The sequence below is a fragment of the Camelus ferus genome, chromosome 19 (genome assembly GCF_009834535.1).
Source record: "Camelus ferus isolate YT-003-E chromosome 19, BCGSAC_Cfer_1.0, whole genome shotgun sequence".
NCBI classification, from domain to species: domain Eukaryota; kingdom Metazoa; phylum Chordata; class Mammalia; order Artiodactyla; family Camelidae; genus Camelus; species Camelus ferus.
In genome coordinates this window covers 23,290,843-23,316,661 of record NC_045714.1, presented here as the reverse complement: position 1 = coordinate 23,316,661, position 25,819 = coordinate 23,290,843, and the positions used below count along the sequence as shown (strand labels likewise).

General features: G+C 35.9%; 1 protein-coding gene across 3 annotated transcripts in view; it reads left to right on the top strand.

The window, feature by feature from the left end:
- The window catches only part of MACROD2 (mono-ADP ribosylhydrolase 2), a 1,866,240-nt gene that overhangs the window by 70,664 nt on the left and 1,769,757 nt on the right, over positions 1-25,819 (top strand). For all 3 annotated transcript variants that reach the window (XM_032461806.1, XM_032461805.1, XM_032461804.1), the window contains exon 3: positions 16,998-17,105. In XM_032461806.1, the coding sequence (XP_032317697.1) occupies positions 16,998-17,105 (108 nt within the window). The remainder of the gene's footprint in view (positions 1-16,997; positions 17,106-25,819) is intronic.

The window sequence follows — 25,819 nt, the reverse complement described above, 5'->3', positions numbered from 1 at the left end:
TTTAACAATATTGATTCCTTCAATCCAAGAGCATGGGATATCTCCATTTCTTTAAGTCATCTTTAATTTCCTTAATCAGTGCTTTATAGTTCTCCATGTATAAATCTTTCACCTCCTTGGTCAAATTTATTACTAAATATTTTATTTTTTTGGATGAGATTTTAAGAGGGATTGTTTCTTTACTTTCTTTTGCTGCCAATTCATTGTTAGTTTAAAGAAATGCTACTGATTTTTATATGCTAATCTTGTATCCTGCTACCTTATCGAATTCTTTTATCAGGTCTAGTAGTTTTTGTGTGGAGCTTATAGGGTTTTCTATATATAGTATCATGTCATCCACATATAATGACAATATTATCTTTTCTCTTCCAATTTGGATCCCTCTTATTTCTTTTTCTTGCCTGATTCCCGTGGCTAGGAATTCCAAGACTATATTGAATAGAAATGGTGATAGTGGGCATCCTTGTCTTGTTCTAAATTTTAGTGGAAAGGCATTCAGCTTTTCACTATTGAGTATTAAATACTGGTTTTAGGTTCGTCATAAGTAGTTTCTATTATGTTGAGTTATGTTCCCTCTGTACCTACTTTGGTGAGAGTATTTATCATAAATGGGTGTTGAAGTTTATCAAATACTTTTTCTACATCTGTTGAGATGATCATGTGATTTTTGTCCTTTCTCTTGTTGATGTGGTGTATCACATTGATTGGTCTGTGTATGTTGAACCATTCTTGTGTCCCTGGGATGAACCCAACTTGATCATGGTGTATGATCTTTTTTATGTGTCATTGGATTCTGTTTGGTAATATTTTGTTGGGGATTTTTGCATCTATGTTCATCAGTGATGTTGGCCTATAGCTTTCTTTTTTTGGTATTGTCTTTGTCTGGCTTTGGTATCAGAGTGATTGTTTCATAGAATGAGTTTGGGAGTATTCCCTCCTCTTCAATCTTTTGGAAGAGTTTGAGAAGGATTGGTATGAGCTTTTCTTTGTATGATAGAATTCCCCATTGAAGCCACCTGGTCCTGGGCTTTGGTTTGCGGTGAGGTTTTTTTAATTTGTTATGCTATTTCACTTCTAGTGATTGGTCTATTCAAATGATCTATTTCTTCTTGATTCAGTTTTGGTGGACTGTATGTTTCTAGAAACTTGTCCATTTCTTCTAAATTGTCTAATTTATTGTCATTTAGTTGTTCTTATGATTTTTTTTTTTTGTATTTCTGTGGTGTTGGTTCTAATCTCTCTGTTTTCTATTTTGTTTATTTGTATGCTGTCTTCCTTCTTCTTGGTGAGCCTGGCCAGAGGTTTGTCAATTTTGTTTATTCTTTCAAAAAACCAGCTCTTGGTTTGATTGTTTTTTCCTATTTTTTAAATTTCTGTTTTATTTATTTCCCCCCTGATCTTTGTTATGTCTTTCCTGCTGACTTTAGGTTCTGTTTGTTCTTGTTTTTCTAATTCTCTTAGATACTAGGTTAGGTTATTTATTTGAGATTGTTCTTTTTTGAGGAAGACCTGTATCACTATGAACTTCCCTCTTAGGACTGCTTTTGCTTCATCCCATAGATTTTGTGTGGTTATGTTTTCATTGTTGTTTGTCTCAAGGTATTTTTTAATTTCTTCTTTGATTTTTATTGTTGATCCATTGATTTTTTAGTAGCATGTTGTTTAGTCTCCATGCTGTAATTTTTTTTTTCTCATTTTTCTTTGGTTAATTTCTAGTTTCATGCCATTGTGATCAGAGAAGATATTTGAAATAATTCCTATCCTCTTAAATTTGTTGAGACTTCTTATGTGCTTGGGTATGTGGTCTATCCCAGAGAATGTTCCATGAAAAGAATCTGTATTCTCTTTTTGGGGGATGCAGTGTCCTAAAGATATCAACCAAGTCCAACTATTCTATTGTGTCATTTAGTTTCTCCATTGCCTTATTGATTTTCTATCTGGAAGATCTGTCCAGTGATGTTAATGGGGTGTTAAAATCTACTACTATGATTGTGTTCCCATCAATTCCTCTGTTTATGTCTATTAGTATTTGTTTTATATATTTAGGTGCTTTTATATTGGATGCATATATGTTAATGAGTATATCTTCATCTTGTATTGCTCCTTTGATCATTATGTAGTGTACTTCTTTGTCTTTCTATATGGCCTTTGTTTTAAAGTCTATTTTGTCTGATATGAGTATTGCTAGTCCCACTTCCTTGTCATTTCCATTTGTATGAAATATCTTTTTCCATCCTTTCACTTTCAGTCTATGTGTGTCTTTCTCCCTAAAGTTTGTCTCTTGTAGAAGCATATAGTAGGTTCTTGTTTTGTTTTCCAGTCTGCCACTCTATGTCTTTTGATTGGAGCATTTAGTCCATTGAAATTTATAGTGATTATTGATAGGTGTGTGTTTACTGCCATTTTGAACTTAGTTGTCCAGCTGATTTGGTATTTCCTCTTTGTTCTTTTCTTTTTTCTTTTTGTGGTTTGATAATTTTCTTTTGTGTTATCTTGGTTTCTTTTGGTTTTTGTGACTCTGTTGTATGCTTTTGGCTTGTGGTTACCCTAGTTTTCAGGTATATTAACCCATTAATATATCTGTTTGCTTTAAACATAAGTCTTATAAGCTCAAACACATCCTAAAAAGAACACACAAAAAATGAAAAAAAATCTGTATTTTCTTGCTCCCCTCTCCTACCTTTAATGATTTTGATGTCCTCTTTTATATCTTCTTGTTTATTCTGTTGCAGCTCATTGTAGTTATTGCCTTTCCAATTATGGTTTTCTCCTTTCTATAGCTTCCTGCTTCCTTTTTATTTAGAGTAGACCTTTCAATATTTCTTTTAGCATAAGTTTAGTATTGCTGAATTCTTTTAGTTTTTGCTTGTCTGTGAAATTCTTTCTCTGTCCTTCTGTTCTAAAGGATAGCCTTGCTGGATAAAGTATCCGTATCCTAAGTTGCAGGTTTCTCTCATTCAGAACTTTGAATGTATCTTGCCACTCTCTTCTGTTTGTATAGAGAAATCAGCTGAAAGCCATATTGAAGTTCCCTTGTAACTAACTTTTTGTTTTTCTCTTGCTGCCTTTAGAATCATTTCTTTATCTTTAACCTTGGCCATCTTAATTATAATATGTTTTGTTGTAGTTCTATTTGAGTTCTTCTTGTTGGGGACCCTCTGTGCTTCCTCTACTTGGATATCTGATTCCTTTTTTAGGTTTGGAAAGTTTTCAGTCATGATTTCTTCAAATACCTTTTCAATCCCCTCTTCTCTTTCTTCTCCTTCTGGGACCCCTATTATGTGTAGGTTGGCATGCTTTGTATTATCCCATAGGTCCCTTACATTGCTTTCATTGGTTTTTATTTGTTTTTCTGTCTGCTATTCTGATTGGGTGACTTCTGTTATCCTGTCTTCTAAGTCACTTATTCGTTCCTCTGCATTGTCCAGTCTGCTTTTGACTGTGATTAGCTCGACTCTTATCTCAGCCATTGAGTTTTCTCTTTTTAATTGGCTCCTCTTCATAGTTTCAATTTCCTTTTTTAAAGTATTCTCTGTCTCTATTCATAGTCTCTTTTGGTTTCTTCAGTGCTTTGATCACTCCCTTTTTAAAGTCATGATCTAGTAGACTGTTGAGGTCTATATCATTGATCATTCTTTCAGGGGATTTATCTTGTTCTTTTAATTAGGCATAGCCTCTCTGCTTCTCTATTTTACTTATATCTCTCTGGCACTATGGATTATGGAGTATCAGTTATCTACTGTGGTCTTGAGGGGATTTTTTTTAAAGAGGATGTGTTCCTGTGTAGACTGTGTGCCCCTAATAATTTTGTCATGAGGTCTGTTTTTAGTATGGATGGTGGCTACATCTTTCTTCTGTGTGTGTGTTGGCTTTATCCCTTTGATTGAAGGTGTGGCCAGTGTTATGGTGACCAGAGCTTGAACTGGTTGTTGAGCAGGGCCTCCTTTTTGTTCTGTGGTTGTCACAGCCCTGACAGGGGTGGGTCTGTTCCCTTTTTGTTGGAATGGAGGCTTCCAGACCTGTTTCTGAGCTGCAGTGTGTAGTAGGCAGGGTTGGAGTGCTTTAAGTACTCTTTGTTGGCTCTGCCCTTGTCCCTGCTTCAGCTGGGGGAATATCAGTGTGCTGCTCTGGTGTCCCCCAGGTTCTCTGTCCTAAGAGCTACCAGTGCAGATCTGCTGACTTCTGAGTCACACACCTGGATTGTGGCACACAATCAGGTTAGCGCTGTCCCCAGTGCCAAATACTGCCCCTGCACGTGCCCTGCTGTGCAAACTCCAACTGCTCGTCTTAGAGGCCTGCACTGGTAGAGGCCCCAGCCCTCAGGGACTGCGAGTTCATGCTACCGGGTCAGCACTGTCCCCAGCATTGTGTCTGTGCATGGTAGGCAGGATAGCAGAAAATGACCACACCAGCCCTTGCCCCAACTGTGTGGCAGAAATCTACTAGTAACCCGTGGAGCTAAACAGTCCCTTCTGCCTGGGGATGTAAACAAATCTCAGTCCTGCCTGTGAAGTTGCAGAGCCCCTGTGTACGGATTCAGGTTTCACCCCTGCCTCCACCTGGGAGCCGTGCACCAGCGAATATGGTAGCTGTGGCCAAGCCCCACCTCTCTTCTCTCGAGTACATGCCAGCAATGATGCCATGGGTGTCTGGAGACAAGGCAAGGCCCAGCTGTGCTGTGCCCCTCCCCTCAATGCACAGCAGCAGTGTTGCTTGCTTTCTTCTTTTTTTTGAGAGGTACCCAGGCTTTTGTGTTCTGTATATCCTCCCAGTCACAGCCCTTGAGGCTGCTTCTGTGAGTTGGTCCCAGTCCTCTGCCCAGGCATGGGCAGACTGTCCCATCCCACCCCTACCAGCTCGCATCTAGGGCTGGGGATTGCAGGGATCCTTTGTGCCTGTTTCACTTAGTTCTGTTGGCCAAGGGCTGCTATGCATGGATCCAGGCCTCAGAGGTTCCCTGTCTGTTCCTGATGACCTCTCCATTGGAGATGGGGAGTCGCAGAGTAAGAGCGCTATTCCTACTTTGTCGCTTCCTCCCCACAGGACAGGTCCTGCACTATTTTCCTTTTTTCTTCTTCTTCTCTTTTGTTTTCTCTTACCACATTTGTGACAAACTTTGTCTTTTGAAGAAGGCAATGTTCTGTCAAAGTTCAGCAGGTGTTCTGAGTGAATGGGTTGGTCCATGGATGAGTCTTTCGGTGTATTCCTGGGAAAGGATGAGCTAAGAGTGTCCTTCTCTGCCATCTTGGCTGCTCCCCCTATTTCTAATAGATTTTTAATAGTTACCTTGGACATACAGTCATTAACCTTTTGAAGCTCTGTTGCAGAAATCTAACACCCAGATTCTGTCAGAGACAGGAAGGTAACATGACTGAGTGAAGCCAGCCTAGTTGAGGTATAAACAAATATACTCCCTTGTAAACTGGAAAGGAAAGGACACCTGTCCAAAAAGTGTAGCCTCTACTCACACATCATATGAGGATGTGGGACCACTATTTCCAGATCTCCTGATTTTTCAAGAGAATTAGGACATCTGAGTTTTAATGTGAAATCTCCTGACTGGAATGTTAAAATTTAACTAAAAATTGAAATACAGTTTAAAATGCAAAAACAGTGAGTCTGTTTAAGCTGAAGAAAATCTTATCTTTGGGGTAAATATAAGCAAAAGCTGTCTATTTGTGACTTCTTTAATGGATTCTAAACAGTTGCCATCCAAGGCCTTCTGCCATCCAGTTTAAACCTGAATAGTTCTGATCTTATCTGCCACTGTGCCCCAGTTTGTGGTGCTTTCCGTATCTTCGTCATGGATGAATACTTACTTTTCCTCAAGGCAAAGTCTCTTTTCTGCCCCTTTGACTTAGTAATGCCCTTCCTCTTTTCATGCCCATCCCGCCCTACTGTCCTCTGGTATTCTTCCTGATCCTTTAAAACTCAGCTTGGATGTCTCCACTCAGACCAAACTTCATTGCATGTTCCTTCTGTCTGAACCTCCAAATACTTTAAAATCTTTCTTCCTTGTATTGAAGTTATTTGTGTATGCTTTATTATCATTACACTGGAATGCAGAGTTCAGAACTTGCTGGGCTTTCTATTTCCTGCATTACTCAGCATGACTATCATGCCTGGATTCCTGTCTTTGTACTCAAGTGAGGTCTTAACTCAAATATGAGCATTTTATCTGATAGTTTCCTTGACAGGGTTAGTTTAGAGTCCTAGGGCAGAAAAGAAAAGGAATCTGTTGCTGAGATTTTCATCCATGGAAGCGCTGTGTGTTGGAGCTAGGAAGAGAGGCAGCAGATTGAATGTTGGCCCAATTAAAGAAGTGAGCTGTTCACAGACACAGAATACAAACTTATGGTTGCCAGTGGGAATGGGGGTGGGAAGGCACAGACTGAGAGTTCTAGACTTGTAGATACTGACAGGTATATATATAGAATAGATAAACAAGTTTATACTGTGTAACACAGGGAAATATATACAAGGTCTTGTGGTAGCTCACAGTGAAAAAGAATATGAAATAAACATATGTATATTCATGTATGACTGAAAAATTGTGCTGTACACCACAAATTGACGCAACATTGTAAACTGCCTATAACTCAGTTAAAAAAATGAAGAAGTGAGCTGTTAAATTGGAAGGTCAAAACAAGCAGGAATCTGGAATAATGTCATGATGATTATTAGCCTGGCACACATGGAGGTGTGCAGGTCTACAGGCTGGCTGGTTTCAAGATACAATTTCAGAAACACAGCCTGCATCCCTGGGTTCCTCTAGTTCTCAAGTTGTGTATCCTTAAAGCCTCTTAATGAACTCAAAATTGTTTTTCTGATTACCTTGATTATAAATTTAATATAATTTTAACACTATAAAGAAATTTGCTTGATCTTTTTTTTTTTCTTTTGTGATATGGTCCCCTAGTAACTTTCTTATTTATTTTTAGGGAGAGGGAATGTTACTTTGAATTTGTATGTACACAGCTGTATTAAAACCAAACTGACTTTACTGGCATCCTCAGAATGAAAGAGGTCAGCGGGCAACAGGCCTCTTCTTGTGGGATCCACAACTCATTGGTGACCTTGGTGGTTGTGTGTCATGCCCGTGGGTGCTAAAATACAGAGGATGTTAATATGAGGGAACATAAGAATTTGAAGTGTTGTAGGCACTTCCTGTGGCTATTCCCCAGCATCTTAGTCTTCCAGGTGGTCAGAGGATCCAGTGGTGGTCCCTTAGCTGTATCTCAAGTGGCCTGTTAGGTAATTTGGCAGTTCTAGAGGAAAAGCGATGAGACAGTTTTGTTCAATATATTTTAAAAGTTTGAAATGTAAAATATAATTATGATTTTTATGAAAATTATATTATCAATAATTATTATCTTAATGGTTATGCTTTTAAAACAAGGGAAATGTTGGTCAGTTCATCTTAATTAAGATTCAGGAAACAAAGTTTGTTTCTCCTAATGTATCTTAATGTCATTATTGAGTTAATGTATATTTGATCAAATCTGCTTTTGTTGTTACTATGGCATTGCATTATATTCTTACCTCATAAATGGATCAATATCTCTAAAGTGGTTTATTGATGCCTAAAAAAGAGGTGAAATAGTAATATAAATGCCAGAGCTCAGAATAAGGCCATAAATTTAAATAGTAAACTGAATCCCAGTACAAATAGAGTATGTGTTGGAGAAAATGAATTAGCAAGTTTGATGATTTTACATAAATAAATAAAATAGAGAAGGAACAAACAAAATTCATGATTAACATCTGCAAATTTTGTTTTATTATGTAGTCCTCTAAACCCTGGTGTGTTGTATCTTATGAAACTTTGTCAAATAGTAGCAAGAAATCACTGAGGCCTTTGCATTGTTTTCAAAGTATGGTAACTACTTCAATAAACTAATTACTCTTTTTTCCTTGGACAAAAGTAAGTAATGCTTTTTGAGTGGGTGAAATTGGTGTATTTTGTAACTGATGGGAGAGACAGGACTTAAACAACAGATATCTCATTCAGATACCTCATGGGCTCCATCAAATAAAAACAGGTAAATGAGAGCCTGCGCAGGTTGTTGGTAAAGAGCATGGGCAGCCTGGGTTCAGAGCCCAGGTTTGTACTTACCAGCTGTGTGTACTTGGTCAAACGACCTGCCTTTTGTATGCTCAGCTTCCTTATCTACATAGAGGGAATGGTAGTAATATGTGCTACATAGATTTGTTTTAAGGATTATAGGAGGTACTATTTGTAAGCCTTAGAATAGCACCTGGCACATAGTAAATGCTGTAGAAGTATTAGTTAAATAAATATACTGGAACTAAATGAAAATGTGTATTAGAGGGAAATGTTTTTGTAAACCTGAGATCATGACTTCTACAAAAAGCTTGAACATTTATCAACAGTTTTATTTATCTCTGGTTCAAAGGAGAATTTTAAGACCCACACAGATATACGTAGTGAGGAACTTTGAAATGAATTTACAAATAAATGCAAATAAATGCAAATTGTCCAAACGACAGTATCAATTGCATTCAAGGCAACATAATTTATTTGCTTTTCTATGGATAAGAATCGTTTGCAGTATTATCTGTTTTCTGCAACTTACAGGATTATAAAATAGCTCAAAGACAATGAGAAGTAGAGATCATTTGAAAGGTAGAGATCTATTGGCGATCTCTAGTAGGGCCTAGTGGTGACCTCTGGTGAGCCAGTGCCCTAGACAACTGTCGGTTGAAGCACAGTAGGCACATTTTTAACCTTAAGATTCTAAGTATGCTTCCTGAAGCTGGGTTAGAGGCCCAGGCTTCTTTGCTTGAAAGTTGCTTATTGGGTTGGAAGTCTTTCTTCCTGGCTCTTTATTTTAAGCGGAGATTTATTCCTGGTCTGGAAAGATTTTTCCTGGGTCTTTCTAAGGCCTCTCTGTTCTCTGTCTTTGATCTGCTTCTCCCATGGGAAGTTCTCAGTCCACTGAAGCCCATTTCTCGAGCCCCTGCTGACTATATGCTCTGCCATCTCTGTCTACTTCATTTCTTGCTGGCATGAATTTACTAAAGATAATTTGTAACTTCTTTGGCTTCTTTGGGAAACCTAAGGTTTCCCCAAACTGACGTCTGAGTGCTCTCCCTTCCCATTGCTTCTGGTCTTCTTCCTCCTCCTTTGATTCCTTCCACCTTTGATTTTCTCTTCAGTTCCCTTTAAATCCTTTGCAAAGTCCCTCCTCAAACTCCTATCTTCTCCATCCCTGTCTCCCCTTGCCTGACTTTTCCCTTCCCAGTTTAGCTCCTCACTTCCCTATAGTCACTTGAATTTTAGGCCCCTTGCTCCCTACTAGGGTCTCTCAAGGGACTCAGGGGCCCCTGAAAGCAACTACTTGAGGCTGAAAAGGAAGAGAAGGTAATTGAAAACAGACTGGATATTTTATCCGCTCAGATAAGCTATGGGGACATCCAGACAGCTGTTTGATGTCTCCTGTCAGTTTCTCACTTAAAATTTGGTCCACAGCCTCCCTAAGGTTACATATCAGGGCAAATGAAAAATCCTGGAAGTCTCCTCAACAAATATTGGTAAAAGCATTAGCCCTTATACTGAACAGGTAACTTAACTTGTTCCTTCTGTCAGAAACATAATTTGGATAAAAACATCAAGGGGAGCCAAGACCAGAGTTTATTACTGTATTTACCTGACTCACAGCTAAAGTTTTAGAGTGGAAGCTATAAGATCTCTGTTTGCATCTGTCTGTATATATATTTTTGTATGTGTGCATGTTATGTTTACATGATATTTTTCTACTTTTGATGGTATTATCAAGTTAATCCATAAAATCTCATAAAGGAGCTCTGTTCATATTGGTTTAGAGATAACAAGCATTTATATCAATTAAATATTCCTAAAACTCCCAGAAATATAGAAACTAACCCAAATACTTTTCAAGTTCATGTGACTTGGGTAAATCTTTGGTAAATATGATTAGTTCAATATTGTTGGTTTTAAAAAAACAGGTATATCTTCTCAGTTATCAGCAGTAAGTGTAATACAAGCATACATTTTTGTTGTACTTAGGGTTACTAGTCAAATAAGCTTATGTTATATCCACTAGATGTTTACTATTATAAAAATTATAAATTCAACTGAAGACCAAATGTACAAGTAAAGATGTAGTAAAAATGAATTGCTTGTTATCCATGACTTCTTGTATATGAAGCATAACGTAAAAGAAAATCCATGTATTTAACTTTTTTAGGTTTCTGCTTTTGCAAAGCTTGCCTAACATGCATGTGCTATAAAAATAGTTAACAGGGAAATAACTTGAAATGATGGCAAGCTTTGTTTGACATTATAATATGTCTGCATAAAAATAGTTTACAAAATCTTTTTACTACCTTATAACCTTAGACTTATGCTAAATTAAGTATAGGTATCCAATAAAAATCTAGATTGTTTCTAAGTAAAATAAACTACTGAAATGCCAATTACTGAAGATAACTTTAAGTTTATATACTTTTGGCTTCTTTTATCCAATAAAAATCTAGATTGTTTCTAAGTAAAATAAACTACTGGAATGCCAATTACTGAAGATAACTTTAAGTTTATATACTTTTGGCTTCTTTCTTTTAATGCGGTATAAAAAAGCTAAATATATTTGAATATGTTAATAAATGTTCTTTTGCCTTATTGAAAGGTTATACTATTAAAAAACATATCTCTAGAAATTGAAAGATAGTATATGTATAAAATTTGCTAGTTTGCTACAGAATGCTGGTATGTGACACGATTTGCAATTGTCTACTTCTTAGTCTTCTCTGTAAAATAAAGGGTAATAATAATGATTAAAAATTATAATTAATATACATAAATGAAACTAGTAAAAATAATAAAGATGAAGAGAAATAGCTCTGTATATAAAGTTTGTGAGGAATGAAAGATTTTTGTTGCTGTTTTTAAGGGAAAAGAGAGTCATTTTACCCTAAATCAAGATCACTGGTTATTCCAGAATGAGAAAGAAGAAAAATGTAGAAGAAAACCTGAATGGAGATAGAGTTGTAGAAGGTTTACAGAAGAGGAATTTTATCTGTGATCAAGTTGGCTAAGATTGAATGAATTTGTTTTTTGTTTTTGTTTTAAAATGAGCCCAGTAATGTATTGATGCAAAACTAGAATTGAGTTTTCTCTATTAAAACAACGAAGTTTTCTTGGATTATTAGTCTGTTATTAATAAGAGATTGTAAAAAATTATCTTTTAAGTAATCTACCTAAGAAACAAAGATTCTGTCTTATCAAAGTAATTTCCTGTGCTTTATGTTGTTTTTATTATATCTGTTTATGAGAACTGAAGTATTATTTCATAGTGATCTATGATCCTATTTGAATGAATCAAGTGTTCAAACCTTTTGACATTTCTGAGAACTTCCCCAAATTAAATCCTAAATGAAATCTTGAACTCTAATTGAGATTGGTATTTCCCAGAGGGACCCAGGAAAATCTCAAAGGATTTGTTTTTTCACCTTGTAAAGAAGAAATGTTAAAAAAATTTTGATTTATTTTACCGATTAAGTTGAGTGGGAAACATTGTCAAATAAGAAATGATGCTTAATCATTTAATTAAATGATACTTCCCTAGGTTATATTGGTGTGGGTAAAAATGATTGATATAGATATTTCAGAAATTGTAGTAAGTTCATAGAAATTTGCCAGGACCCTTTTTATCTATCATATGTCCTGGTATAATTTTATCATTTATAATACATTTATAATATTTAAACATTGTATGTCATAGAAGTAACTAGACTCCTTTATCAGTTGCATCATTTTTAATAACAAACTCTCCTCAAATCTTTAACCATGACCATCTTAAGTTTTTTAATCATCCAAGATAATTTTTGTTCTACTCTGATTCTTCCCTGAAAGCTCTTGCAGTCTACGACAGGCAAGAGTGCTTTGTCTTCAACAAAAAGTGACTATTCCAGAGATCCATAGAGAGAACGATGGCAGGTACTCTGGGGTAGTGGCTTCTGAAGGCATTATTGCTTACGTAACTTTGAGACCATACCTCTGGACCGGGTAACAATTTCTAGAAGTAATGCAGAAGCTGACTGGTTCAGAAAAAAATGCTAACCCAAGATCAAGCAGAATAAAAATCAGTTACATGAAGAAAAAAAAAAGAATATACTATAAAAAGTGCTTAGTAAAATAGAATAGGGAATTCAGAAATAGATCTCAGTATATAAGATTACTTAATATAGTTATTGGTTTAACAGGGTAAGAAAATTATGTGGGTTTTTTGTTGTTGTTCCAATACATTAAATAACGCTGGGGAGAAAAAGAATCAATTACATGGGACTGAATGAACTAATGAAGAGTGATGTTGACTTTTATGGTTATTGTTTTGGAGCATTGCTGGTTCTTTAATGTTTTACTTAAGAAACCCCTTTTTCTGTTTTCTCAAGCTATCTATAACTCATAGCAATTTAGTTGATTATACTTTTGTAAACAAAAACGAAACATTTATCTTTTCCCCCTACCCGATCTCTCTAGAATTCAGAAACTCTACTGAGTATTCTTATTTTCATGGCAGTGACATTATTTGTATAAATTAAATAAGAATCTGTCTTTTTTGTAACAGGACATAATTGGAAATTTTTGCCTTATTGACTCTGGCTAGATGTCATATTTGAGAATGATGCATAGGATCTCATGTTATCAGACAGTTTTAAAGAATTAAAGTTTGCTTTATAGAACTAATGCTTACAAAGCCTTTTGGAAAAACCAGTCTGGTACCTGATTTATAGAGTTCCCAGCCTTACAGTGACTAAAGAAGGGCACTTCCTGGTAAACCCAGGAACCTTAGGATATTTTGGGAACCTTGAGAAGAGAGGAATTTACCCAAATCTATAAGTATTACAGGCTAAATCTGTTGGTGAGTTCTTGGATTGTCTTCCTAGCCTTGAGAAGATTTCAAAAATCTAATTTGAGATAGTTTATGAAAAGTTCTAATAAAGCAAACTTGAAAGGCCTAAGTGGTCAATTACCGTTCTTGCTGCACTTATGTAAATAGTTAGACCAAATCTAATGAGACCAGACTTATTTTGTAAACCAGAATAAAAAGGACGGTGACTGTAGAGAGACATTTTATGTTTCATTGAAAAACTATAGTGTACCCTTGTGGGTTACTAAATTCTAATCTTGTTCATTGTCTTCTACATGCTACCAATTTTCCCATTTCCTCCAATATCTGGCTACATTTCTCCAAAATGTTTCCAGTTTTTCTCCCCTCCTCCTGATTTGGCATCACTGAGAACCAAAATTGCCCCTTCCCTAAAGCCCTACAAGCTGAATCTGGATGACCTGATATAAACTTCAAGGAAATCCCCACAACAGATCATGTGTGTATAACCTTCATGCTTGCTATTGTGTGGGCCATTCCAGAAATGCCTCATGCCATCACCAAGGACATTCAAACTGTGAAAGTTGCTTCAAGCCCAGCGTCCTGATATCTTCTCAACTGTCTATCCTGTGGACCCAGAAACTGGCTTTATAGTGTGCCCCAACCATTAGTCCTTGTTTTTCTTTCTCTTTTCATAGAAATTCCCCTCATTAAATACCTGACTACTTGTACCACCTAGCAAATATCCTCTACTACCAGGTCTCAACTAAATGGTTCTGCTGGTTCTTAATGAACAAAAGGCCAACCTAATCAGAATGGACTTATATTGGTCAAGGAGAGGAAGAATGTCTCTTCTTTCCTTGAATAAGAGAAGGGACTGACAAAGACTCCCTCCTTAACTAAACTTTAGTCATGTTTCACTAAGCCCTTTTCTCAACCAGGCCCCATCATTACCAGGCCTGCATTGTCCAAATTTAGCAGGAATCCTGCTAAGTCAACTTACAGAGAATTTCCCATCTTTGATATCTGATCACCCTCCATTCTAATCAGATTCTGCATCCCCTGCCCCCTCCAGTACCCTAGGTGATATCTGACCATCCTGGCTTGCCTTCAGCAAGAATCTTGTCTGTTTAACCAAAATCTCCCTTCACCCCCAATGTTTCCTTTTAGTAATTTTCCATCCACTGATCCCTACTCTGCTCCTTGGCTGTAAATCCCCACTTGTCCTTGCTGTATTGGGAATTAACCCCAGTTCTATACTGAGATCTCTTTTCCCCTGCTGCAGTAGTTCCTGAATACAATCAGTTTTTTTTTCCTTTTTACTATTTTAGCCACTGTCTAGCTCTGTTTTTTGTTTAGTTTTTTTTGTTTTGTTTTGTTTTTTCTTACAATATCAATGGTATATGATCTGGAAGACCAATTACTAGCATATGTGCACACTGACAGATATTCCAACTTTCAGTTGGATAAAGCCAGTGATGTACAAAACATGAATCAGTGCTTTGTGTACATATACAGTGTCCATGAGGGAGCAACACTTGACAATTTTCTGTCCTGTTTATTACTAAAAACTCAGGATATGGGAAAAGACACATTGGGATCAGTGCCTATGGAACACAGTTGTGTGAAAAGGAAGGCAGTGCATTGCTATTCAAATTAAGAGGTGACCTCTAGTGGTAAATTACATTGTTGCCTTTACAGAGAACAGTTGGTGGTCCAAAATATGCCATTTGATTTTGGTTTATTGTTGAAAGAAATACTGGTAATTATTAATACTATCAAATTATAATTTTTGAATACATTTATGCCTTTTTGATATACCATGTGAGGAACTGGGCAGCAACTGTATATCTGACTTTGAGGAAAAAAGATGCTTATGTGAATTTTTAAAATGAAAGGAATAAAAATATTTCCTCATGATGCTCAAAATATCCCATTTTTAAAATTTGCAGCTGAGAGATTAGGATTTCTTTTAAGAAAACTGAATTGTGGTATAAATGGTTTAAACTTTGAAGCTTTCCAATACAATTCTTTAACAATTTCTTTACTTTTGGAAAAATAAATACATGCTTTATTATCATATATATTGTCACATTACTATAAATGCAATTACATACATGATGCTTCACAAGAAAATGAAGAAATACTTTTTAGAGCTAACTGCAACTAGAGGATGGATTAGAAATCTATTTACTGTCTCCCAAGTTGAAACAGTCAATCTTTCTGCTTTCATTTGTGTTATACTTATCAATGTAATGCGTGATGGAGTTTTGAAACTCATCATTCATGAGAAGTCTGTATAATTTAGATTCACAATAGTCCACATATCTAGAATTTTCTGAGAGTACCACCAAATATTCATTGTCATCTGACAGTCTTTAATTGGGAATCAGGACTTTCTAATTTGGTAAAAGTAGTAAGAATAGAAATTGATTGGTCATGGAACTCAAGATCTTCTTGTTCAAAGTCTTTGTCATTGGGCCAGGCATTGGCAGATTAGTAAGAGCACAAAGTCCAATCTCTTTCACTGATAGGGAATAATAATAATAAATATTGAAAATATTTTTAAACTATTGTGGTATTTTAAATATGGATGCTGAAATAATATTTGTAACTTTTGTAAAACCTTTGTAAAAAAAAAAAAGGTAGTGTGTGTAGAGAGCTTACCACGGACTGAACATTATTCTAAGTGTAATGAACTTATGTTAACTGTAAAAGAGGCAGTAATTTATGGACTGAGACATGGAGAAAATAAATAACTTATCCATGGACAAGATTTGAACAGTCAGTCTGTAGTAAAGCACTAGTTCTTAGTCTTTATCTGACTAAGGAGAATACTCTAGGAGTCCCTACGGTGGTCAAGTCAGCTGTGTGTGCGTGGTTTTTTTTTTTTTTTTTTTTAAATTTTGAAGTCATCTAAAATCTTTCTCTACTCTTTTAATGTACAATTCTTTTTCTCCTTCTCCTTCACCCCCCCCCCCCGACCCCCGCTTCCTCCTCCTCCCTACTGCTACCACCAATGAATAGTTGATTAGAATCCTTTCAGGAGAGAAGTGATTGCAAAGAAGATGCTTTGGAGCCAGAGAGAGGAAAGATCACTTTTATGGCCACAGATCATTTCCTTAGTCTTTGACAATTTTTTCTTGGCTTATAACCTATCACCTCTAATCCCCTAGAGACCTCAAAACTGCATGCTCATTTAGGGGCGTCTTTGTGAATCAGTAGCATTGTCTCCCCCTTGAAAGATTTGTACAGATCATAAATGGTTTAAAAAGCTTGAATTTATACAACAGCTTTCCTAGAGGTATATTAAAAAGCTTTTTATGCATAACAATTTAATGTATTTTAAAACATTGATTTTATACAGCTTTGTTTAATGTGCTTTACCACTATTATTTGTTAAAAATAGATGAAAATTCAAATTATAGTATTGCTCTAAAACATTTAAAAATATGTCAGGTTTTAGAAGGTAATGTTTTAGCTTATTTTAACAATACCAGCTTGCTGTCTTTTGTATGCAGAACAGAGCTTTTTCTCTTTTAAATCTAGCAGTGCCCTCTAGAGTGAAAGGTTGATAGAATTGGATAAAGGAGGAGTTCAATATTCAATGTTTAAATGTTCTTGATCCATACCATTCTGAGGAACAGTTTGTTACTTAGAAGTAGCTAAGAGCTGAACCTAAAATTTTTTGTTTCTGAGTAAATATTCTTTTCAAGGATGCCTTTTAGGTAACCAGAACAAAAATAGAAGTAAGCTTTTTTATTTGTGAAAATGTATTTTGTCTTGGTAATTACACATCTTTTTTTTTTTTTAATATCTTCTTGTGAAACTAGTGGTACATAATTATATCTTAAAATTAATATTTTTATAATATTAATAGTAAACATTGAACTTTTTGTTGACCAATATAACTTGTCTAAATTTATTGAATGACATATATGTGATACTAAATTTGTATTGAGGAATACACAAAAAATAGAGAACAAGCCACACCCTTGGTACTTAAACCTCTATTTCCACGTGTCTAATGTATCTGAGTGTGACCCATACTGGCTCTTGTATTAAAGTTCTCTTTATTAAATTAATTAAGAGTACCACTGTTAATATATATTCTTTTTATTACAGAAGAAAATACTCAGGAAACATCACAGGTGAAGAAGAATTTGAGTGACAAAGTTTCTCTGTATAGAGGTGACATCACATTGCTAGAGGTGGATGCCATAGTCAATGCGGGTGAGTAGTTGATATTTTGTGATGTATTTATTATACTGTTATGGGAAAACTGGGCTCACCTCTTGGTGGGTGTCTAGGCAAGAGACACAAACACTCCAGAGGTCTGGAGAAGGACTTACTGCAGCAAGTAAGGAGGGCGCGGGATTCTCCCCAAAGCAGTGTCTCCCTGAAAAGCAAAACTGGGGAAGTTTTAAGCTAAGGGTATTTGCAAACTCATTAAGGGGCTTGGTGGTATATGCATATTCATGAAGGGGCTTGAGCAGAGGAAAATTCAGTGTAAAATTGGGGCAAAGGTTGACAGAGTCCAAGCTTTAGTTTGACTCAAGTTCTCATCGTCATCATTCCATCCCAGCTGGACAGGGGTCTTTGTTCCAGCTGAACTCAAAGATATGTATCAGATTGTTACGTATATCCCTAGAGGAGTAACTAGGACTCTGTTTTATAGATGAACTATTGTTTTGCTTTGTTCCTGCATTCTTTTACTTCCCTTAAGATCATTAATTACTGAGACCTGTTCAAGGGCAAACATTGTGGCCAGGCTTAGAACACAAAATGACTTAGACCCAAAATAGCTTCTTTTATGTCAAGAAAGCCATGCCTCATTCTCTTTCTCTGGGGACCCCTTAACCTATCTGCTTACAATATAAGTATTATTTAAAAATAGTTTTTATAAACAGGAATGCAAGTATTTTAGAAAAAGATATCCTTTTTCTAAAAAAAGACATGTCTTATATATTCCCCTTCTTGATTGAAAACATTGAAGATCTGTTTTATGTACGTGCTGCAGTTAGTGTGCTAACTCTATATGGTATCCATGCTAAGTTGAAACTAGGGTACTGGACCACTGGAAAAGTGGCAGATTGTTGCAGACAGTTCCTCAGAAAGAACTTTAGCAGCTGTATTATTGTTGGTTTAATGCTTCAGTTAATAGGTGGCCAACATAACAAGTTCATCGAATGTTTCCTTCTTTTGACTTTGTAAAGAGACGATTGATCTATACCAGATAAAAGTAAAATATAAAGAAATTATTTATGCAATTTCCAAACCTCAGCTGTTTGGTTTTGGTACAGGAAAACTGAATGTGTGGTGAGAGGAGGGCTGCGCCCTAGGTCTCAGCTGAGCCTCTGGGACATGCCCCGCCAAGTGTGGATCTTTGGCTTCACGCAGGAAAGAATTCAAAAGCGAGCCACAGTTGAGTAAATGTAGATTTATTTAGAGAAGTATATACTACATAGAGTGTAGGCTGTTTCAGAAGGTAAGAGAAAAGCCATAAGGTGTGGGGATTGGGTGCTCAGGTTAAAGTGAAAGTAGGTACACACTCCATAGACAGAGTGTGGGCATCTCTGAAGACGAGGGAGCAAGAGAGGCCACGAGGCGCAGTGCTGCCAGTTTTTATCAGCTAGGTAGCTTCACATGCCAACAAATGAGAGGACCATTCCAACTACTCTAGGGAAGGGGCCGAGATTCCCAGGAATTGGGCCACTGCCCACTCTTTGACTTTTTATGGTCAGCGTCGAAGCTGTCATGGTGCCTGTGGGAGTGTCATTTACCATGTTAATATATTACAATGAGCATATAATGAAGATCAAGGTTTACTGGAAGTCAAATCTCCTGCCATCTTGAGCCTCAAGGCCTCCAGGGAGTTGAATCTTCTACCATTTTGGTGTTAATTGCTTCATCATTCCTTGAATGGCTGTGCCCTGCCCCTTTCCCTCCTGTCTCAGGTTCAGCTTCTCATGTTTGATATTAAATGCTTTATTTTAATTAATTTAATAATTAATGATCTTAAGTAATTTTTGTGTTTGAACATTGGGAAAATAGTGTGTTATTTATGGTAGTCTCTATCTTCTATGTATTTTATGATGTGGCTGTATATCAAGAAATGCATAATAGTTGTGATCCTATAAAAATAAATGTCAATAATAAGAGAGTATTTAATGATTTTAATTTGTATTTTGTAAAGTTAGGCCCTTTGCAAATTGAAAGTGTCAAATAAAAATAAATCTAGACTTAGGTAAAGAGAGACTTTATCCAAAAAGATGATTACAATAAGGGGAGGTGGAGTATCACAATAGGAGGAGGGAAAATATCAAAGTAGGAAGAACCACTTGGACCATGAGATCTATGTTGTGGGACACAATGGGGTGGCTGGTCAGTGTGGCAGTGACATGCGATTTGGTGAAAGAACTTACCAGAGATAAAGTATGAGAATAGAAAGGAGTTTATTAGGGTGTGCTGCCACAGATAACAGTGGGCCACACAGACAGGAGGTGCCTGTGTGAGCCCCGTGGGCTGGTTGTTGTGGTCTTTCACAAGATCATGTCACAAGGTGCCTGATCATCTTGTGCATAAGTCTCTGATTGGCTGTAGGTGAGGTAAGAAGTTTAGAGTCTGTGAAGGGCAGTGGGGTTTATGACTTTGATAAGGTGGCTTGAAACAAGCCAGCCTGAGCTATTGTGAGATTATTACCTAGGGCTATTAGTTTGTTAGGAGAAACATGCCCAGCAAAGAATGTACTTTATCTGTTGAGGGATCACAGGCAGACATCTGAGAGCCCAGAAATGGGGGTCGTTGGACTTTGAAGGACATCAATTGGCCCAACAATCTATGAACACCTCAAAGTTCAAGCAAAAAAGGGCTTTTCTTTTAGAAAGAATTGGATGCGGGACAGTGGGATGAGTGAGTGGCATGACTGGACTGTTGATCAGGGAATGTTTTTCATTGAGGCCAGCTGATTCTTGGGAGGGACCATTAAAGGCAGGTTGATCACTTCCTTTGCTCAAGAGTGGGTCAAAGTTCAAGAGCTTGGGGGAAGGAGAGAAGCCTGGTTAAAGTTTGGTCAAGTCCAGTTAACAGGCATTGATCAATCAGAATGGTCAATGGGGACAAATAGTTCAGCTAATCACTTATGAGATAAAGAATGGGAATTTGGAGGGTCTGCGTCTTGGCCTTATAGGTTACAAGGGGTCACTGTGAGTTTTGCCTTTGTTGTATGGGGAAGAACGGTTCTTTGTAGTAAGCTGTTTTCCAGAACACAAAAGGGTGGGGGGTAATTTCTTGACAATCACTGCTTTCCAGGAGTACAGAATTCAGGTAAAATTCAACATCATCTCACGTTTCCTTCTGCTGATGAGTGAATTCACACAGGATAGTAGGAACATGCCTTAGAAGGCGGACAGATGGGTCTCATGGAGAACTGGAACATTGTTCAGGGTATAGTGTAGTTCTGCCCACTGAAAGTGTGGAAGCCTAGTCAGCTTGTTCCTCTCTCAGAGTTGGCTATCAGTTGCTTTGTGCTGTGTCTGCGTTTCCATGATCAGAGATCAATTTTTCTCTTTCTCTTCTTCTGATGCTTCTGTAGTTCCTTTCTTCTCTGGGGCCTCTCTAAAATGTAAAACTCTTCATAAGAAAAGATGTGTCTGGGTCATTTAATCTCCACCTAGTGTGAATCACTCCTTTGGATAGAATTCCATCCTCAGATCACCTCATAGCTACAAGTCTCCCTTATATCTAGTTTCTATGGACTGTTCACTTGTGACGCTGGGTGACAGGATGCTTTGTGTGATCCTGAGGGGCCTCTGGAGAGGACAGGCTCGTGGAAGGAGTTCCATGAACTCCTCTCCAGTACAGAGGTTTCATTAGATACCCCTGTAGTTAGTAAGTCATCAATGATTTATTTTGCCCTAAATTCTATGGACATGTGAGCTTCAGTTAAAAAAAATTGAAAGCATCTGTATCTCTGTCTATATATACATATACAGACATACATACCACTGGCCCTCCTCTATATTCTTGTAATTTCTAGCCATTGATCCCAGTTTTGCCCTGTGGAGTACAATTGATATTTATTCCTTCTTAAATACCTTAAGACCACTTTTTAAAGTTTTCTCTTTCTTGTTTTTAACATAACTTTGAGTTTACCATGTTAGCATGCTTAATAATGGCAGTAATTATGATTTTTCTTGGGTTTTGTTAACTGTATACCTGTTTATCTCCCCTTTAAGACTACAGACTGGTGTCTTTTTCACTTTTTGTGTTGTCTCCCAATGCAATGTTTTATCCTTATGTTCTTAAAAAACACTTGATACTGTATATTTGTTAAATTGAACTACATGTAGTTGAATTTGTAGCACCTCTGACCCATAGCACGTTCAGTGCTGCGGACTTGACATGGTGAATTACAATTTGGCTCTGATTTTTTAAAAAATGATTTATTTGGTTAATAAAAAAAATAATTTTGGAGGTAATTTTTATTGAACTAAAATAAAATGGTGCTAAACAGGAACACATCACTAACAGGAAAATATCCTATCACTGTTTTGATTCTTTGTCCTTGCCTGTATGCGTAAGTTTTTCATAGCTTTTACGTAGTAAACGGGTTTGATGAGTCTACATGAAGGCAGGCAGCAACTTCGGAAAACCATTTGGTACATTTAGCTCACCTCTCTGGCTGAGATAATTATAATTTGGCCATGTTCTGCATCTCACAAGGACAACCTCATCAGGAAGTTCCTAGGTGGATGGGACAGAGATGCCAAACATTCAGTGTAATGACTCTGTTTACAGCTTTCTGCTGTGCGGTTTATTTGCCTGGTGTGTAAGGAGAGGAGCAGCTGTTAACCTTTCCTGTGAACAAGGCAACGTGGCAGGAAACTCCAGAGCTGCCTCTGGCGAGAGGGGAATGAGAGGCAGAGTGCCCAGTCACTGAGCCAAAGCAGCCCAGTCATCACTTTCTATCGGACTTTTAAAGTTCTCTTTTCACGTCCATATTAGTACGTTGAAACACCTGGTCTTAGTTGCCATGAATGAAATTAAAATTTTTTCTTAATAAAGTACTTTTTGACCTTCCTTAGATTTCTTTAAATGTGACCCAGAATGAGCCTCCTATATATTATATTCTTCTCTTTTGGAAATAATGCATGTATTTTAATGTAGTTTATTATATATCTATTTGATTTGGTAGACAATAGGGTATGTAGGGCAGTAACACAAGTTTTAGATTCAGGTCAGACTCTCATACTCAGGACCACTTTTTTTTGGAAGTTTTTATATTGAAATAATTACAGGAAATTACAAAAATAGTGCAAAGGCGTTTGTGTAAGCCCTCCCCAGTGGTGACATCATATAGCTATATTACAATATCAAAACCAGGTATTGACAGTGGTACATTACTATTAACTAGACTATAGATTTCATTTAATTTTCATCATTTTTAACTTGCATTCGTGTGTGTGACTAGTTCTGTGCAAATTTATCCCGTGTGAACCACCACCGCCACCATCAAAATATAGAACTGTTACATTATCATGAAAGAACTCCCTCATATATATTTTTTCTTTTAACATTTTGTTGAGCAAAACACAAAATACATAATAGACACACACATACACACACATATAAGTGTAGAGCTCAGGAAATTTTCAGAAGTTGGTACACCTGTGTTACTACGCTCAGATCAAAAGGCAGAACATTATCAGTACCCTGGAAGAGCTCTTGGCATCCTGATATCCTGTAGTGAATACCGGGTAGTGTATTCACTGTTCGGACTTTTAGTAGCATATATTAGTTTTGCCATGGAACCATGTAGTATATACTCCTCAATGTTTGGTTCTTTTAATTCACCATTATGTTTGTAAGATTGATCTACATTATTGTGTATGGATACAGATCATTCATTTTCATTATTATTATGTAATATTTCATTTTGTGAATATGCCACAATTTATGTATCCAATCTACTGCTGATGGGCATTTAGGTAATTTTAATTTTGGGTCTTTTACCCTGCAGTGACCACTCTAACGCATTTGTCTGTGTGTATGTGTATTTTTGTGAGTAGGTTATCTATATATTCCTGTTGGGTTTACATCTGAGTGTTGAATGGCTTTATCGTAGGGTATATGTGTGTTCATATTTAGCAGATACTGCTATCTACTAAGCATGCTCTATATCCATACCAATACTTGATATTTTCTATATTGTTTTTAAAAATAGTGTTATGACATAGATCACATAGTAATTTTTTAAATGCATGTGGAAAATATACTATGACAAAATCAATTTTTTGAGAAATCAGATTTAATAATAGTTTGTAGCTAACAATCCATCCTAGTGCTTGTGTCAGTGAAGAAATAAAGTAAAAATGTGAATGTTATTTTCCTGTAGCTGAGGATGGGATTGTTTTATGTAGTTCCTTATTAAGTTCATAAAAACATGCCTGTAATAAATTTTCCTCCTATAGGTAGCAGCACTTAGAAACAAAGTATCATACTGTGAAAGTACTATTATTATTACTACTTTTACTACTACTACTACTATTACTACTAATGCTGCTGTTTCTGCTGCTGCTGCTGCTACTACTACTGTTACTTCTGTTACTTTTCTTTTGGGAAGATCAAAACCAGAGAAAACAGTTTTAGGAATGATTGTCTCAAACCTGCTTTTAGAAAAAGCAATTTCAGAAAAAAGTCATACGTCTATTTCCACATGTGAGATATCCCACAAAGCCTTCCATTTTTTACTGAATAAAGATATTAAAAAAACCCTGCAATGTAGTCTTAAAGTCACATTCAAAATAAGGTTATATAAGTAGTTTGTTTTTACATCATAGATATGGCTTAACAATGAGTCCCATTTAATGTCTTATAATATTGGTAATTAAAAAATGTGTAACTTTTTTTCTGAATATGATATTAATGCCTGTTTATTAAGGAAATTGGGAAATGCCAAAAAGTGTAAATGGAAAAATATGTCAACTTTTAGTCCAGAGATAACCACTTTTAATACTTGTTTTATATCTTATAGTCTTTAAAATGTGTGCATATGTTCAACTATAGGTTGTTTACTTTGCAACAATACTATAACTGCTGTATTGTAAGCTACTTTTTTTCCACTTATATGTATCCCATTTTCCACATCGTTAAATGTTAAGAACATGATTTTAAGTGATTATTTCATTTTTTTCATTTTTATAAATAAAGCTATAATGAATGTCCTCATGCCAAAATTTTTATAGCATCAAAATATATTAGGAATGACTAGGTAAAAGGCATAATATTTTAAAAAATGACTTTGATATCCATCACTTGTTAGAAAGAATATTGTACTTTCTCAAGGGTGATATATAAATGCAAATTCTTGTAAATACCAGGTCACATCATTATAAAATCAAACCTACCAATTTAGTAGTGATTAATATTGTTAAATTTGTTTTACTATTAGTGATGTTGAATGCTTTTTTTTTTAATACTTATTGGGCATTTGTGTTTTTTAAGATTTTATGTTCATGTTTCTAACTAGGTTTTCTTTTGGACGTTTGTCTTGTTTTAATTGAGGGACAGCTTATTATATATTAAAAATAATGTATATCCTTTGCCTCTACCTTAAAAAAATTTTTTTGATTTATATTAAATTGCACATAGAATTTATGCTCATGAAAGGTGTGAGGTGGTGGTGTACATTTTTTGAATTATTGTGCCTTTCACACATGTATTCTGTTTGGGATTGTGTGACTCCTCCCTCAAACTCTGCCATTTGTCTGCCTTTGTATTTATTCTTTTTGAATCTTGTCCTTTTACTCTATAGGATAAATTTTAGAATTACTTTGTCAAGTTCAAAATCAAAACAAACAAACAAACAAAAAACCCAAAAGTTACATTACAACAAAAATCCCAGAAATATCAGTAGAATTTTGATTAGAAATTTAGGTTATTCAGGGAGTTTTGAAATCTTTAGCATAATGAATCTTCCTGTCTATGAATGGTGCTGGTTGTTAAGTTTATTTAAATTTCTTTTCCCTAATATTCCTCAGTAAAGTTTTAGTTTTCATCATATTGGTCTCATACAGTTGTTTTATCCTAGCAACTTTATAATTTTGTTGCTGTTATGGATGGGATCCATTTTTTTCTGTTACTTATTTTATCAAATTATTTTCAGTAATATAGAAAGGCTATTAATTTAATAAGTGCCTGTCTTAGTTTTTGTAGCTTTTCAGTTGATTCTCTTGGGTTTTCTAGAGATATACATCGTTATACATTCTATTTCCCTTGTCCTTTTTATTGCATTAGCCACTACATGATGACAAGGTTAAATTAGTTCTGATAAGACATTCTTGCTTATTCTTGATTTTAATGGGAATGCTTGTAATCAGATGTTTCATAATTTATTCATTTGTTCATTCAACAAATAAATATTAATTATCCGCTGTGTGACAGGCACTGTGCTAATTATGAGTGATAAGATGGTGAGAAAAACAGATATCATCTAAGTGCTTAACTTTACAAACTAGTGGGAGATTGTAGTTAAACAGTTATCTGAATAAATATAAATTTACAATTCTGTAAGTTTTATGTTGACAGATTGAGGCTTTTGTTGTAAACATCTAATAAAACTACTAATTAAAAGGAAGCCTAAGATTCTAACTACAGAGCATTTAGGTCTTTATTAGAGAGTTCACCCTGTCAGAAAAGTTGAACTACAGTTAAAGTGTTAACCACAAAGGAACAGTTATTTTAAGTTTTAAGCAAATAGACAAAATGAAACTCATTTTCCATTTTTTTCCATTATTTCTTTCTTCTTGACTGAGCCCTTAAGTGTATTGCTTTTTCTCCTTAAAATACTTCCTCCATTTTTTAAATCAGTTTTTCATTGCTTCTGAAGAACTCAGTGGCACCTTAGAGTCTAAGGCAATATTAAAACCCAAGGGTTCATTATAAAC